At 42.8% G+C, this 17,931-nt stretch overlaps 1 protein-coding gene across 4 annotated transcripts in view; it reads left to right on the top strand.

Annotated features, from left to right (window-relative positions):
* The window catches only part of LOC138773018 (keratin, type I cytoskeletal 18-like), a 47,865-nt gene that overhangs the window by 17,984 nt on the left and 11,950 nt on the right, over positions 1–17,931 (top strand). For 2 of the 4 annotated variants that reach the window (XM_069953901.1, XM_069953900.1), the window contains exons 1-5: positions 1,261–1,644; positions 6,887–6,969; positions 9,687–9,843; positions 14,374–14,538; positions 17,157–17,291. In XM_069953901.1, the coding sequence (XP_069810002.1) occupies positions 1,288–1,644; positions 6,887–6,969; positions 9,687–9,843; positions 14,374–14,538; positions 17,157–17,291 (897 nt within the window). In that variant the 5' untranslated portion in view covers positions 1,261–1,287. Of the gene's footprint in view, positions 1–744; positions 843–1,260; positions 1,645–6,886; positions 6,970–9,686; positions 9,844–14,373; positions 14,539–17,156; positions 17,292–17,931 lie in introns of those variants that run through there. The other 2 variants (XM_069953903.1, XM_069953902.1) reach the window with 2 other exon arrangements.

Raw genomic sequence — 17,931 nt, 5'->3', positions numbered from 1 at the left:
TGGGTTATACCACCTTTACTGGCCACCTTGACAAGTGCCCAAGTGACCCTACACCCACACAGCAGCCACAACACCGCACAAGCTACCCCAGCACATAGAGCACAAAGAAGTGAGAGTGAGTCACACATGCTTGAGCACCTGATACCAGTGCCATTAGGTGGTCGCTACTCCTGGTAATAGTTTCTGTAAACAAAAGCGCCACATGAACAAATGGAAAAGCAATCATTTTTGGAAGATACAATTCTGTTAAGAGATTAAATGATTTTAGAAAGCTCTGAGCCATATTTATAGTAGTGGGTAAACCCCACAGAGGAAACACTAAGGTCAAAAAACGGATGAAAAACAGATGAAAAAACGGATGCATTTGTGTGCATCCATTTTGATCCGTTTTTCCATTGACTTCCATTATTAAAAAAAAAAACAAAAAAAAACGATCACAACGGATCCGTTTTTTTAACAGACACAAAAGTAAGGTCAGCTACATTTTTGTGTATATTAAAATAAACGGATCTGTTTTGATCCCTTTTTTCAATGGAAAAAGGGATCTAAACGGATGCACACAAATGCATCCATTTTTTTATCCATTTTATTTTGCAAAAAACAGACTGCAAAAACGTAGTGTGAACCCAGCCTTTTTTCACCACTAAAGTAGTCTTTTAATGTCTGCATACAGTAGAGAGAAAAAAAACTCTGAGAAGAATAGGACTTTCTGTTGGTAAATAATTTCATGTGTACTCGAGAACAGCAGGAACCCTGGACAGCTTCCCAGTCATACTTCTCCTCTTAGTTCTCACAGTCTGAAGGTATTTTAAGGCTGTCGCACCACAAGAGAAGAGGCGCAGGTGAGACAATCCTGTTCTTCAGAACATAAGAATAAACTCTATTATTCTCTTTCCCCTTGTCCTGAGGGAACGTCTCCCTATCCCCCTCCTGGTGAGTCAGGTTAACCCTTGTGCAGGTACTTTAACTCTTGTGCAGATAGTTTACACTATCCCTGTAGCCACTGGCATTCCGGGAATTCCTCACAACCCCATCAAGAATTTTCAGCCAGGCCAAAGTAAAGCTGTTCTGCAAGTAATCTTGCACTGCAGACCTGCCGATCCCTTAAGTCAAATTGAATAACTAAATAGAAAGGAAAAGATTATTCTGAGCCCAAGGTGAGTGAAATTCGAGCCGACAGGCATGGTTCACTTGCTAAGCCAATAACGTGCAGTTATAGTTAAGCCACAAGACTTCCTTATTGCATGTTACTATGGGAGCTGTATAATCACACACTAGATAGTCATCATGCCCTACAGTAGCAGGTTTGTGCTCATAACACGTGCAGAATCTTCTTATCCCGCATCTTTACCTATGTCTTTCAGCCGTGTGGATGCTCTAGGCTTGAGAAGAAGCAAGTCTCAAAATAATGGACGTCAGTTGAACCATGAGGCTACCATGGCTAGTAGAATGGACTACAGACCAAACCAGAAAGACACCTTGATAGATTTGAATGGTCGTCTAGCAGCTTATCTTGAAAAAGTGAAGACATTGGAAGAGTCTAACCACAGACTTGAAATACAGATCCAACAGGCATCAGATAAACGGGTGGTAGGCCGAGATTACAGTCGCCATCTGAAGACCATTGCTGAACTTGAAAGTCAGGTGAGATATCCCAGGTTATTAATCTTCTATCCCTGTTCCTTGGTATCATGTATCTATTGGTTTGTCTTTTCATGGATATTGGGTATACTTCCTCTATTAGTTCTATGAATTGATGCTGTGCACTGTAAGTCTTTTCTGTCCTCGACTATTGCGTGAGGTCCCCGAGTCATTGAGGTCCTAGATGCAAGAGAGTTCAGGAAGGACCATTGTACATCAAGTCTTATTCATCACTTGTACTGGATGTAAGACAGGGACCAATACTAAACTCTAGAGATGAGTGAACCCCGAGCATGCTCTGGTTCGCTTGATTACCAATGGCTGAAAAAGTTGGATGCAGCCCTAGGGAGTTCTGGAAAACATGGATATGGCCTATGGCTGTGTCCATGTTTCCAAGGCAGCCTTAGGGCTGCATACAACGTTTTCAGCTACTGGTAATGAAATGCCTCACTTTGGACCAACCTGATGGTGCTTAAAATTTGCCCATCTCTACTGAATACCCTTCTTTAACCAAGAAGAAATTACAGGTGGGGTTAAAAGAACATTAGCAGGACTATTTTTTAGTTGTGGCCTATATGTCACTTTCTATTATGGTTATATTTATGTAAGGCTGTAAGGTGCTGAAAATGTGGGATCAGAGATGCAAGTTCTTGGTGGCACCACCAGGATCAGTGCCACCCCCTTGCTAGTGATATGTGCACCCATAAGGCTGGCCCTGTATATGAGCTATGGGGACTGGACATTTCTTCTTCTAAATGGCTTGATACCCTAAAAAAGGTCCAAGCTTACATACTTTGACATCATTTGCTCCCTGAAAATACACTTGGCTGCTTTATTCATGGTGGAAATGACGTGTCATGTGATGGTAGCCTTGTGACATGCTCCATTACTTGCCTTATTGTGGAGTTATTCTTCCTAGAAGCGTTGCTGATAAGGAAGAATATTGAGATATTGGAAAACCCATGGAGGCTCCATCTGACAAAGAGTGCAAAGAGTGTTTTAGAGTCAACAATACAAAACCACAAGGACTTTGTATGCAAACGTTGTTGTCTGTCAGCGCTCGTTTGCTCCTCGTTCGCCGCTCACTGCCGCCGCTATTCAACGCGACGTCAGCGAGCGGGTGAGTGCGGGAGGGGGCGGCGGGGAGCTGCGGGGGGGCTGCCCGGGGGATCGCTAGATCGTCCGGGTAGCCCATAGGATACAGCAGCATCTGCTGCCGATGCTCCTATTCAACGGAGCGACGGCAGCAGATCGCTGCTATATCAGTCGCTTGTTTTTCAACATGTTGAAAAACAAGCGACTGCAACGATCAGCCGACATGAACGATGTCGGCTGATCGTTGCACTCTATTCCACGGAACGATTATCGTCCGTAGCGGTCGATATCGTCCGAAAACGAACGATAATCGTTCCGTGGAATAGGGCCTTTAGGGCTGTCCATACACATTAGATAAGTGTGGACCAAAGGCAGGTCAGGCTGACCCTCTAATGTATACAGCAGCCTCTAGATGGATATTTTTATTTTGGGGTGGCAAGAGTTGTCTGCCTGTAGCTTTCTCTCCTCTCATCACTGTGAATACCAACACACTTTAGAAGAGGAGAAAGATAGTCGAAAAAGAGTTCCGCTGACAGCTATGTTATGCATATGGACAGCTTTAGGTCACATGTCTGACAACAAAGTGGAGATCAGCTGTAGTCTGTTTCCAAGGGCAACCAGCAGAGTTTTAAAAGTCACTATTTATAAAAATAGAGAAAAAAGACATACATCAGAAGATAAAAGTTGACATATTATAGACTACTTGGCCATGGGAATTCTCATGCCTGTGGAAAGCACGGAGGAGGAAAAAATAATGTTTATTTGCTGGAGTCAAGCATCTACCCAACATCAGAGATCAAAGAGATTGTATGTACTGACTTTTATTAAAAATAACATTGACTCCGTGCAGGTGTTTGACGACGCACAATCAGTGTTCTTGTGTTCTTACTAATAAGAGATATTCATTGTGTTAGTTGTAGGTGTGATGTGCCGAGCTGCTTTTCAATGCCAGGCAGAACAATAGAAGGGCAAATGTTTTTATGTCTGTGGTTTAGTGCTAGACTAGGGCGTGCATGTCATGTAGGTCACCTGCTGGGGGGCTTTTGTGAAGGAAAGTCCAGGTCAGTTTGGCTTCACCTACTTACCCTATGTAAACAGGGACAGTACTTATAGGGTTTTATAATTAACAGAAACAGGATCTGCCATGACATGACTGGCAGCAGAGACAACTGTGTCAGACTGGAAGGAATACACCACTTCCTGCAGGATATAAAGCAGATCATAAGTACTGGAAGGATTTTTAAATAGAAGTAAATTACAAATCAATATAACTTTCTGGCACCAGTTGATTTAGAAACCTTTTTCCCTGGAGTACACCTTTAAGTGCTGCAGCTCCCATAAAGTACAGTGACCCACCAGGCTACCAGCTTTGCAGGAAACTACAACACAATTCTATTCAATATGGTCTCTTCCTTCTCATGGTCAGCTTGGTTACCCTAGTGTGAATATAGAAATAACTCAGCATGCATACTTACCTGTCCACCTTTCCAACCTAACCCTTTATTCCTCTAAGAAATAAAGGCACCTGCATTGAAAAGAATTACACCACCTCTCCCAAGGCAAGATATGTGGGATAGGACAGGACAGGGGTGAGACTAGAACTCATGGGGTCCCGTAGCAAAAAAACAGCACAACACCATCAAGAGGAGGGGGGGGGGGGGGGGTGTCCGTACAGTACTGTATGTGTGAGTCGCTCTTAGATGCTCTGTGGTCTGCCTCCAAGGTTTAGTACCCTATCATTTACAGATAGGATATGTGGCAATGTGCATAAGGACTTGGATATGGCTCTGTTTGTTCTTTGCAATGGGGACCTCAATGAACACCTATGACATATAATATAAGGGTAGTAGTAGAATAGGGCTTTATTAAACCATTTTTTTTGGTCGCATATCACCAAGCCTTATTCAGAAGGTATGATCCACCATTAAGCCATATTTCCATATAGTCTAAAAAAATCCATTGTTTTGTGTCTTCAGCTCCTGTTCAGACTTATAGTAACAGGTTATCAACAGATTGCTGCAATCATATTGGCCATCTGATCCCTACTTCTTGCTAACCTATGAAATGTATGCTGGCAGGAGGAGATATCACTGCAGGATCAGACAACATAAGGTTTATTTGTAGTCTGTTACTATGGAGACACATAGAACTACAGTGGAGCTTTATACCCCAAACAGTAGGATATTTTTAATATCAGTTTTTCATTCTAAATACATTGGAATATTACAAAGCTAATAAGGTGGACATAACCTTTTAGTGGCCTCACAATATCAGGACGGCGTATCATTACTGCCAAACAATACATGTAAAATGTCAGCGGCACATAATGTAATATTCATGCAGATATTGTCATGATGTAAATGCATTTAAAGCAGAGTAAATAGAGAACAAGTAATCTTTTCATGCTCAAAAGCTATTTTCATCCGCATGGAAGTGACAAGCCCTAGTATTCTTCCTATATACACGTGGTGTCTGGCCAGAGAACAATGACTTGTGTCTGGTCGGAGAACAATGACTTGTTCCTGCTAGATCTATAGTCTTGAGCTAAATAAACATCGCCGGAAGGGCTGTATTCACATAAATACTGAGGGGGTAAAATATAGAGAGGCAAACAATGCTAATGTTTACTTCCATCCTCTCATCATCTGATCACTAAGTATAATACCTATTGTTATTTGTACAATATTCATGCATACTCCAGTCATATGCGGTTGTAGTCACATGTCTGCTACCGGCTACATAGCTCATTCAATATACTGTATAAGGCATGAGATCTATTTAAAAACACAAGGGGGCTTCCCACCAATAATATACTCATACTACACCCACTAAATATAAGAATGCGGGTCCCCGTGTTGCTCCTCTATTTGACTTTATTGGCCTAACAAAGCTAATCGAGCACTGTAACCATTCCCAGTGGTCGGACTCAGACCAGTTAGACACTCATCACCTACCTAATGGAGAGACCCCTTTAAATAGTAATCTCATAATCTGTATTTTCACATTTTTGTCAATCAGTTTTGTCATTTCACTTAAAGGGATTGTCCACTTTGGACAGAAGGAAGATCCTGTTTCAAAGATGAAAAGTCATTAGAGAAGAGTGCAACTTGAACGTGTTCGAATCCGCAAAACCGACGACTCTCAACACTTGATTAGTGGGGGCTGGAGAAGTTGGATGCAGCCCTAGGGAGCCCTGGAAAACATGGATACAACTAATGGCCTAAGACTATATCCATGTTTTCCAGCCAGGTTTAGGGCCGCATCCAACTTCTTTAGCCATCAATAATCAAATGCAGAGACTTCCAGGTTTGGACACTCAAGTTGCATTCATCTCTAAAGGTCAAATAAATGCAGGATCAGACTACACAGGGTTTGAGTCAAGATGAGAGATATATGGTTGGGCAGGGTCTATGCCTGAAAGTTTTCCAGGAAGCCATAAAACTAACACACAGGGGTACACTTATGAATCTTGCACCCATGGTGTACGTACACCCCACTCCCCTAATGGGCAGGCAGGGGTGGTGCGGCAAGGCGGGGAGGAGGCATGACCTCCTCCCATGGCTCATTAATTCAGGAGTACATCTTGATATAAATCTACACCTATATGTAGATTTGTTGCGCCGTATGCAGGGCCGACCGGGTCTAAGCGTGCACCCCTTAGTGAATCCGGCTATGGAAATGTTGTATGTCCCACTTAATAAGGGGATGTCGATGGCTACCAAGCAGCAAGTCCATCCACTCTAACAACCCAACCATAGTCAACTAGTGACTACGTCTAGGCCATGTTCCGTTCCTACACATTTACTTTTGCTCTACTCCATTTGAGCCATTAAAGTGAATGGATCTGCTGCTGTGCCTTATTATATACATTGGCAACATTTTGACAAACTATGTATGGACAACCTCAGGTATATACTGAAGAGTCTGGCAAGGCATCCTTGCAATTGGTCATGGTGTTTACATGCCCATATGTAAAGATGTGTCAAGACGGTCTCATAATAAACAGTAAGTCAGCTGGGGCTGAACCCTCAAAAATATTTGTCTAAAGGCTTTTAAAAGTGAGAGGTACTCTTTAAGGTGCTGTTTTTAGAATATTTTAGGTACGATAAGTTTATAATTGTTTTGTTTCATAATTGTCTGTTTCATCAAGATAAACAGCGTGAAGCTGACCAACTCCGAGCTCTCCCTGAACATAGAGAACACAAGATTAACAGCAGATGGCTTCAGAGCTAAGTGAGTTTTCATTGTCTTCTCATAGCTTTTTCTCAAGGGCATCGGTTACATCGCTGGCTCTGTGCTATGTGGACCACGTTCTGCATGACCGCACTTGGACATTACCAATGGTTTTCTTTACGTCTGTTGTCTTCTTTTTTTCTGATGAATTGTATTGTTGATCTAGAGGAGTAACCTGAAATTCCTAGGCCCCAATGCATTATCTGCAACAGGTTTCTCACCTGCATGTATAATGTATTTAAATGGTTACCTATTATCGGGTAGAGGGGCCATTGGTTCACCACAGGCACCAAAGTCTGGGTGCAACTATTATGTTTAAACTCCCTATAGCTTTACCCCTTTGAGTCTTCTTCATAGATGTTACCCCACTAATAGCATAAAAATAGCCTTTTTCATAGTAGATAGCTATTTTTTACATTAAAATTATTAATCATTACAGAAAACTATGAAGCCATTAGTTGGGATTTACATACCTTCCTATGCATTCTTAATTAAAAAGCCTGCATACTCACCCTCACTGTTCCCCTGCCGCTACCACTGTCAAGTTGTCCATGCCCTGCTGCTGTCTTCTTCTTCCTTCTGTTTTGTGACCACTCAGCTAATGATTGGGATAAGTGGGCTGTTTCTACCAGCATGAAAAGTAATCGTAAGATGAAAGAAGAGAATTGCAGTGGGGCCAGTAGACTTGACATCAACAGCAGTGGTGGAGGTGAGTATATAGACTTTTTTTTTTATTTTGAGTGCAAAAGGAGGCATATAACGTAAATTTTCCATACCTTATACATTCTTGTCATGCAGATTCTGCAGATTCTCAGACAAAACTAAAATGTCCATGGTCTGCAGGTGGACTCCCTAACCCACTTAGTGGCAGCCTTTGCCGACAACAAACTCCTCCTAATCACAAACCAGAGCTGTTCACTTCCCCATGTGCAATCCACTGTTACTGCATTTGACGTCCTATCAAATCTTAGTAAATTACTTAGTAAATTACTCTAAATCAGAAAGTTTAAATGTCACCCTCTCAAAGCCCAGAAACAGTAGCGGATTATTAAAGGTCCGGTAGTTGCTGATTCTTTTATTGTGGCTGAGCCAATCCCCACCGACGCATCACCAACGGATTAATAAGCTCAATCAGATTTACCAGCTGGGAAGCATGCAAATATGATGTATTTTTGAAGGTCTGGTCTCTTTGGCTAACTACTCCCCTTCTACGGGTAATTCAGTGAAGGGGTTCTAGATGTTATGTGGTCAGAGGTTGCTCAGGGTCGGATCCTCCCATTAGGACCACGCTAGCCTCCTTTCAATATGCCTTGGTCAGGATCTTGCCCAAAGCCTTACCTGTGTGTCCACTCTTAAACCAAAGCAAATTTTCCCATAAGAAATCATAGAAATACAGACAATTGGTTCCACACCCCAAAAATAATGATTTATTATTCTGAATAACATGTAAAACAGATGAAACAAACATTCAGAAACAGCAGAATATGTGATATTATAAGTTACTGTACAGTAATGGAGAGGATGGGAAACACAAGGGCTGACAGAGACTGCAGGGAGCATGAAGGAATGAGCAGGACAGATGTGGGCACATACATGCAGCGCTCTCTGTCTGGGGAGAGAGGGGTTACAGCTATGAAGAGATTACCTCCACAGTCCTGTCCCCTGATGCAAGCCCCAGCCTGAAGATCTGCTATGATTTGGAAGGTGAGGGAGACTTCCTGGGTCAGAGTACAGTGCTGTAGACCCCGCTATACAGACCATGCCCCTCCCCCACTCCCCTCCCACCCAGTACAGGGAGCTCTTAAACCAAAGCAATGCTCTTAAACCAAGTCACAATTTTGAAAAACAGAGAGCTCTTTAACCAAAACGCTCTTAAACCAAGTTACTCTTAAACCAAGGTACCACTGTAGTTTACTTTTTCCAGGACTGTCACATGTGCTTTAACTTGAGCTATAACCTGTCCATTCTTGAAAGACTGGTGCATCCTTCATCATATACTTTCCTTTCCTTGTTGGTTCATTCTGCCTCACTGGAGGACTTACTCGCTAGATGTGACTGACATTCTATCATTTCTTTTTTGGATCATGTGTAGTGTACCTTGTTCTCATACACTTTGTTCATATACAGTGGTACCTCGGTTCTCGAACGTAATTGGTTCAGCAAGGCAGTTTGAGAACCGAGCAGTGTCTTCCCATAGGAAATAATGTAAATGTGTTTAATTGGTTTTGACACCCACCAATAATTACCTACAGTACCCATATATTACACAAATAGGTGCCCAGTTTAATCCCTACAGTACAGTACAGGACAGCACTATACTGTACAGGACATTTTAAACAAGTAATGTTCAACAGAACCAGCAATTATAGTACAGTATATTATTTTATAGTAGAGTAGCCCACTCCCCACTCATCCTTTACTGTATAGTACCCCCCACCTGAGCACTGTACAGGATGGGAGATGGTGGTGCACTGACTGTACTACTACTGTGCTGTATATGCACTCCAGCAGTCTTATACAGTACTGTACAGGATTGGAGATTGTGGTGCACTGACTGTACTTCTACTGTAATATATATATATTATTTTTATTTATTTTTTATTTTTCCCCTTTCTTCAAATAAATTTACTTTTCATTCATTTTTGGCTGTTTTGAGCCCAGTAGGTATTTCTTGTTCATGTTTTGGTTTTTCACTTGGTTTCCTATTTAATCTTAAGGTACAATGCTGAACTGGCCACATGTCGTATTATAGAAGCTGACATAAAAAAGCTGAAGACCACCAGCAGTGATCTGGACATGCAGAGGCGTTGTCTAGAAGCAGAGGTGCAGATCTTAAGTAATGAGCTGGAGAACCTTAAGAAGGACCATGCAGAGGTAATGTAAGCTCCGCTGAATATTGCCATTTATATTTATTGTTTTCCCATTCTGCAAATTCTGTTAATCCTAATTAAAGTTTAATCCTTCTGTTAAGCCTCTTGGATCAAGAATAGAATGCTAAGAATACTGTAACACTGGCAAAAGAAAGAGGAATGGTAGGGAGAAGCGAACCCTTCATAGCAATGGACATTGTAACGGCCACTATTAGAGGTTGTTTCATGTAAGAGAAAAGAGATGAGCGCAACTGGAGCATGCTCAGGTCTGATCGTTTGGCATTTGATTACTGGTGGCTGAAGAAGTTGGATGCTGCTCTTGAGAAATCCAGGTATACATGTTTTCCAACTTCTTCAGCCAAATGCCGCATGGTCAGACTCAAGCATCTTCAAGTTGCGCTCATCTCTAGAAAAGAAAAATGCGTATTTCCATCTTAACGTGTTAGAGCCCGTTCACACTACGGATTTGGCTTGGAGATTCTGCCACGAACCTCCGCCTGCGGTCTCTGCGCCGAATCCCTCCTGCTATGTCTTTGAATGTGAGGGCCTGCGTGGAGAGGCTGAGCATCCAGTCCTCAACCCATCAAGACGTTTGACAAGTCTATGGCATGTCAAAGGTTGTTTCAAGTGAAAGTACAGTTATAGTATATAATGTGGAAGTAGAAAATCAAGGCACTCACCGGTATATGACTTGTTGGAGCGACCTTAATTAGCTTGACATCACAGCGGGGGGGGGGGGGGGGTTGATGGTGGAGGTGTGGGAGTGACTTTGGCAGACGAACGTTTTCGCGCCGCAGTGCTTTGTCAAGTCCTAAGCTTAGGACTTGACAAAGCGCTGTGGCGCGAAAACATTTGTCTGCCAAAGTCACTCTAGCACCTCCTCCATCAAAGTTATAGTATAGTTATAGTATAGTTTTAGTTTTTTTCAAATACATTCATTTTGCAAGCTTGTCTCCTTCTGCTGATATGCTGCCTTTTCCCTCTCATTGTTGACAGCTGGTTGTCTAGGTTACTGACCACCACTCTGCTCTCCAATACAGGCATATTCAGAGGATCAGCCAGAGATATGTAAGAGGTACAGGTACCATCACTGAGTCTCTACATATTAGGATAATGGATAATCCAGCATTCCGGGATACCGTCCTATGTTAAATCTTAACTTAGAATTCCATGCAAGTTAAAAGCCATAGTTGCGTGTCGGACATGCAACTATGGCTTTTAACTTGTATAAAATTAAAAGTTAAGTTGTAACACAGGACGGTATCCCGGAGTGCTGGATTTATGCCCTATACTCCTCATGTACCAGGTGCTTTGTCCCTTCCAGAGTCTATGTACCCTCCTAGAAAGTTTCATTTGCTATCAACAGTTCTCAAAGTGACCTGACCCACACCACTTTTTTTGTATAGAATAGTTTTAATTGTGGTGAGCCCCCAGATGATATTGTAGCGCTGAGACGGCTGGTCACTTGCTAGGTGGAAGTGTGACGCCACTACTTGTGGTGGATGGCCGAGATACAGCCAGACCTTAAGGGTTTTGTCATGTGACGCCAGTGCCTGGTGGGCACACAGGTGTGATGGCACGCCTGCTTTTAGACTGTAAGGCCGGTTGTACCCTTCTCCCCTGTGGTCGGAGTCCTGTCGGGTTGCTACAGGGTCCCTTGGGATAGTGTAGTCACAGGTGGTCAGAGTGGTGTTATGACCCTCCCGAATAGTGGTAGGACCCGCCACCCACAGAAAGGGGAAATGTCCCAAGGTTGTGGTGTAGTTCTGTGCAGGTGGTAGCCAGTAATCACAGACTCGGGTGATAACGTTGACTTGGTTTACTACTTGTAAATGTGCAGCAGGTAATACAACGAATCTTCAGGTACACTTGATACAGTTCCAATAAATACACTTACACAGAACCACCAGCTCTGTGGGATAAGTGCTGAGTAGGATGTAGTAGAGTTGGTAAGGTTGTACTAAGGTAGGAGAGAGGAGGGTGCCGTGAGAGTCTCAACCCAATTAGTAATGTGCTCTGCCGGGAGGTTGGAGTATATAGAAGAATACTTGTAGAGTAATAATAATAAGAAGAAACAACCTGTGCCTGCGTTTTGACCTTCACACCACCTTCTGCCCACTAGCTTTGGCTGAACCGTACTGATGGGTGAGACAGGCCCCAGACCCTGTTACCTGGGATGACAATGGTTAGAGTTCCTAAGTACACCCGCACTGCGACATGGAGTTCATCGACCTTGTTAGTAACTTTGCTTCACCCGGATCAGTTCCTAGCTTTTTTGTTTTTCTGCAGAGACTGTCCTGGACTGTGCTGCGTCCTATTCCTCGGCATGGGTTGAGGTTATCTGTAGGCTAGTCCTCTCCAAAAGAGCTTAACAGTGCATCACACAGCTTGTATGGTGCCTCTATAAAGAAATTTGTAAGGAGGCTCTGCTCTACGTCCTACCCTTGCAGGGCACTGACTAAGAACTTGTATAGGGGACCTGGCAAGGGGCCCAGGTAGAACCACTGAGAATAGCTATCTGAGCTGTGTCCTTTCTCCTCCAAAGCTAAACTAATATTCCCCGTCACTCAAGGGACTAACTTCCTAACCAGTGGAAAGAGTGCAATAGGGAAACAGGATAGAAAAAAGAGAATAGGTCAGAAGAAAGGAAAAATCCCACTGGACAACAGAATCTGCTACATAGGCAAACAGTAATCCTTTAGTATACTTCAGTCGTGCAGCTCCTAGACTTTAGTTACACACTATAGCGACATCTAGTGGTCATCTCCAGTAACACAACACCTATAGTAAAATCAGACTAAATACAGACTTTTACGAGTGGTGTAAAGAATACCAACACCCACAGTGGGACACCACACAATCAAAAGGGCTTTGCAAATGTAGTTATCTTTCACTGAAGTGGAAATGTAGTCATCTTCCATCTTCACTAGATGAACTAGGGCTATCTGAAAAATTTGGCCACTTTCTTCTAGAAACAGCACCTCTCCTGTCCTGATTGAGGTCAAGGGTGGCGCTGTTTTCGCAGGAAAGTATGTTTTTTCTAATCCTGGATAACCCCTTTCGCTAACCCTTACTCTTCCAATAGATAAGAATCTTAGAGGTGGGACCCACACCCAGGGGCGGAGTAACTTTACCATAGGCCGCGGGGTGTTCAACAAGCCTGGGCCCCCCACCCCACTGTAACAATGGCAACAGTAGTGTGTTGTTCATTGTACAGGATAGATAATAATATGATGCCTTGATTTGTGCAAAATTACGGTAAAAAAAGCAGCAATTTTTTTAGCAAATCATGGCAGAAATGGAGCCAGGAGACAATACACTACTGAAAGTATGAGTCTTTTTGGGTGGCCATGGGCCCCCCAGGAGTTCCGGGCCCCGGGCTACCGCCCTAAACGGACCTATTATAATCCGCTGCTGCCCACACCTAGAAGGTGGATGAGCTATAAATACTTAAAGAAAACCTCATACCAATCTGTCCACTGTCTACATGGTATAAAACAGGAGGATCATTCTGGAATATAGTCCAGTAGGTGGTCTCAGTGATGGACAGCCTTACTTGTATGTCTATGTGTATGAAGATAGCTGTCAATCAGTGAATAAGACCGCCCACTAACTATATAAACTCTGGGTGTGCCACAAACATTGCAGAGGGACTACAGTAGCCTCAAAGCTTTTCCATTCTTCTACAATGATAAATGACACATTATAACATTTTTCCTGAACTATTTCTTCGGAAGTCATATTTTAATTTGTAAAGTTGACAGAACTGGCTATTCATGGTGTAACAGGTTCTCCTGGAATGGATGTTATCTGCTATTTGACCGCTTCACATTCATTTTCTGGAATGACTTGTCCAACCAGAGATGCTAAAATATTTTCACATTCTATTTCAAATCATTCAATAACTATATTAAAAAAAATCCTTTAAATTCTTATAACTTTAAAGGAGAAGTCCTGCGATTAAAAAAAAAAAATGACAGCTGGCACTGGGAAACATAAATAATTAATACTTACCTTTCACTGTGCCTTTCCAGCGCTGGATTGCTGCTCTGGGATCTCTTGCTGCTCAAACCTGATGTGGATTGCCCACTCAGGCCAGTGCATCGCTGCAGTCACTGACTGGCCTGATTGGAAAATCCATCAACCAGGTCTAGTATGTCAATGATGTCAATGGAACTCAGGGGGGGGGGGAATAACTTTTGAAGGGGGGCTCAAGAGCCTTTGACTCTGCTTTTTGGGGGCAGGGGGGGGGGGTAAGTAGTGTTTTTTTATTATGTTCCCACCTGCCCCTACTGACTGTCAATTTTGTAAAATTGTGTCAAAAAGTTGATCTAAAACTAAAAAAGCATAGCTACTTTGTTGCAAAAACACGCCACCCTAGTCCTCAGGTTCTGTGAAGTATCTCAATTCAGCTCTGTTCACTTCAATGGAACAGAGCATTAAAACCACACACCTAAACTGAGAGTGGTGCTGTTTCTAGTTTTTCTGAGCCAGGATAACCCCTTTAATTTACCCTTTTATGTTACAAATTTAGGAACGAGAACATCTTCTTCAGCAAAAGTTGAGGTGTCAGGTTAACGTTGAGGTTGACAAATTGGAGGTAACACAACTGACTGGAGACCTGGATAAATTGAGACAACAGTACAAGGAAATAGCAGATCATCACCAGAAGGTCTCTGAAGCTTGGTTTGACCATAAGGTAAGAGAAATAAATCCATGGTGATCTGATAAGGATTACTTGCTTTAGAAATCAATCCAGATAGAAGATCTCTGATTCAATACGCTCTTCTATTTGCTTGGAGGTGTAGGGCTTGGGATGCACTGATTTTAAAAGGTATCATGTAATTCCTCATTTTCCCTGTGGAGGTGCTGTAAGGAAATTGAGCACCTGATGATGTATTCTTTCATAACACGACAAGCATAGATATAGCAGCTCAACACTGTGTTTGATAGTATACTTTAAAGGCTATGTTCCCACTCAGTATTTTTGGTGTTTTTTGAGTGGATTGAAAACACAGATGCTATGTTCACACACTGTTGAAATTGAGTTTATGGCCGCCAGTTATTGGCAAATAATTACCATTGTTTAAAAATGTCTATTATTTACCAATAAATTATGCCCACCCAACTTCTGTTTTTAATCCACTCCTGGTTTTGGTTACAAAACACTAAGCAAAAATACATAGCCTGAAGGTGATTTTTCTTTTTTTACACAATTCTGTAATAAAGTTATATAACTTTATAAAAAATGGCAACACAGTCTCTCTGCTGCCACTGATGGCTGGGTTGGGAACTGCAGGGCTGTTCAAGTTACACATACTTGGGATGTGGCACTGAGCCTCACCGATGTTTAGTCTAACGCATAATAGCATCACAATAGACCAATGTTTCTCAACTCCAGCCCTCATGGTCCACCAAGGGGTCATGTTTTGAGGATATCCCCTACAAAAAGCAACTGGGGTAATCCCTGATACACTGAGTATAATTATATCACCTGTAAAATAGCAAGGAAATCCTCAAAACATGACCTGTTGGTGGGACATGAGGACTGGAATTGAGAAGCACTTCAAAAGAATAGGGATGAGCGAGTATGCTCTATCGAGTATAGTAGATACTCAAGCATTGGGGTACTCGACAGTACTCGATACTTGAGTGAGTACAGCATCCTCATGCAGTGGCGTAGCTACCATGAAGGCAGGGAAGGCGACTGCTATGGGGCCCCTGCAGGAAGGGGGTCCGAGGAAGCCTGCCCTGCCTTCATGGTAGGTACTGACACTGACATCCGACCACTGTACCCCCAGGGGTCCAGTGGAAGAGGGACCCGCCACTGCACTGTTCAGCCCCCTCACTGTAATGCCGGGTGAGCGGGCTGAACAGAGAAGCAGGACCTGCCAGGTCCTGCACGGCACAGGAGAAGGATGAAGGACCTTATGGTCACATGACCCAAAGGTCCTGAATACTTCTATGTGAAGATCAGCCCGAACTACAGGAGGAGGAGAGGGAAGCCTGGGAGCTGTAGGTGCTGTGTATTTGTGTCAGTGAGTGTATATATGTATCTTTGGGTATATGTATATGTCAGTGTGTGTGTATATATGTATCTGTGTATATATTTATATGTCAGTATGTGTATGTATCTGTGGCTATATGTGTGTGTGTATGATAGCAACGTCTGTAACACTGGTGTATATGTGTGTGTTTGTGTATGTCAGTTGTGTCTCAAGTGATTGACAAGTTTGCTCCCAAAGATGTTCTGCAGCAGCTTCTATTAATGCTGGGCTCTAATAAAAGAACCCACCATTAATATCTGCTGCATTTTATTTTATTTCTGGTTGAGTATTTCTTATTACACTGAGATGATTTCCCTGTGTACAATCATGGTTTATACATCAGCACTAGTGTAATTACAGCGTATATATGGGTGTATGTCAGTGGCGTATCTGTATATATGTTAATGGTGCCTCTGTGTGTGTATATATGTGCGTCATTGTCTGTGTTTGGCAGTGTGTGTGTGTAGGGGGGGGGGGGTAGGGGAGCGTACAAGATTCATGGGGCCCTGTAGTTTTTTGCTATGGGGCCCCATGAATCCTAGCTATGCCCCTGTCCTCATGTATAAAAACCTTGTTTAAAGGCTGCTGAGCATAATGCATTTCCACAGTTTTAATAAAGTATACCTGTCACAATCGTACCTTCTGGATCAGTGCAGATATCCTTTGCTAATCCAGAGGTCGGGTCTTCGTTGATATGGAGATGCAATCAGGCGATAATACATTATCTGACTGCATCTCTGTATCCATGAAGACCCAACCTTCCATGGGGGTGGGGGGTAGAGAAGAATATGCTCTGCACAGCAGTCTTCCTGCTGTCTTTGCTATCGCAGCTCAGCCAATCAGTGGCTAAAGCAAGATGGCAATAGTGAAGACAGATGGAAGACCAGAGCGGTAAGTATAATTTACCCCCCTTCCCACCAACAGAACATAGTCAGGCCCCATGGGGTTAACTTAACCCCCTGGTGGGAAGGCTGTCACTTTCGAATTAACCAGATACCATCAACTCTGCCGAGTGGGGGGCACCTGGTTAAATAATCGAATCTTCTGTTTATTTCAATGCGGCTCATTACTCGAATCGAGCACTTGAAAAATACTTGACTCGCATAATGAGCAGTATTTATGAGTATTTTGTTGCTCCCTCATGTCTACAATAGACACTTGGTAAAGATGTCTGTGTCAGTATCGCTGTAGTCGCAGCATAGAGTAGAAGAGCATAAGTACAAATATGGTCAATTTTCCTCTTTTTTGTTTTGTTTTGTTCCTCTTGAAGACTTTTAATACCTCCCATCAGAATATTCAGATGAATTTAGATTCCGAGTCTCTTGTGAACCACAGAAGACAACTATTCACGTTGAGAAAGACTGCCCAGGAACTGGAAGTTGAGCTTGAAGTTCTTCAGAGCTTGGTAAGATGAGATCTATAACAATAAAAGGAGAATGCAAAGAGGTGTAGCACAGCCAAATCTATGTGACTGTTTCTACCAGGGGTGGAACTGCCGTGAGCCAGGGTAGCTATGCTATGTAGTTTGGATCTCCCAACTGTGAACAGATGTATGGGTGCAGGTGCAAGGAATAATTGACTAGAGTCTAGTGGCCTAACCAGAATAACTTGGTTTACTTGTAGAAACTTTGGTGCAATAAAGAATAAACACACTTTGGTAACTGCAGGTGCAGGCAGGAGGTAGTAGTAGTAATAAGAGTTGTATGGACAGAGTAGAGTAGAGGAACGTCTTGAGGGCCCTGTCCAATGTACTAGTGTCAGGATAGCATAGTGGAGAACAGAATAAGATATTTGTACTCATGTATAGATACTGTGGATCTGACCACCCTGGCTTCACTGCAGCAGGAACTGCTGTCTGTGTTTGTCTTTGTCCACTTCTACTGACTAAAAAAAGGGACTAGTTCGTTTTTATAGCGTTTACCTAGCTAGTGTGTGATCGGTGGGGCTGTGTGTGGAGAAGAGAGAAGAAAGAGGATAGGTCGAAAAGTGAGGGAAACAAACCAGCACCTGTGATAGGATGAGACGAAGCAGGTGACACAAAACAG

Source organism: Dendropsophus ebraccatus, chromosome 14 (assembly GCF_027789765.1).
Source record: "Dendropsophus ebraccatus isolate aDenEbr1 chromosome 14, aDenEbr1.pat, whole genome shotgun sequence".
NCBI lineage: Eukaryota > Metazoa > Chordata > Amphibia > Anura > Hylidae > Dendropsophus > Dendropsophus ebraccatus.
Note: the sequence above shows the minus strand (reverse complement) of the source record. Positions and strands in the feature narration are given on the sequence as shown.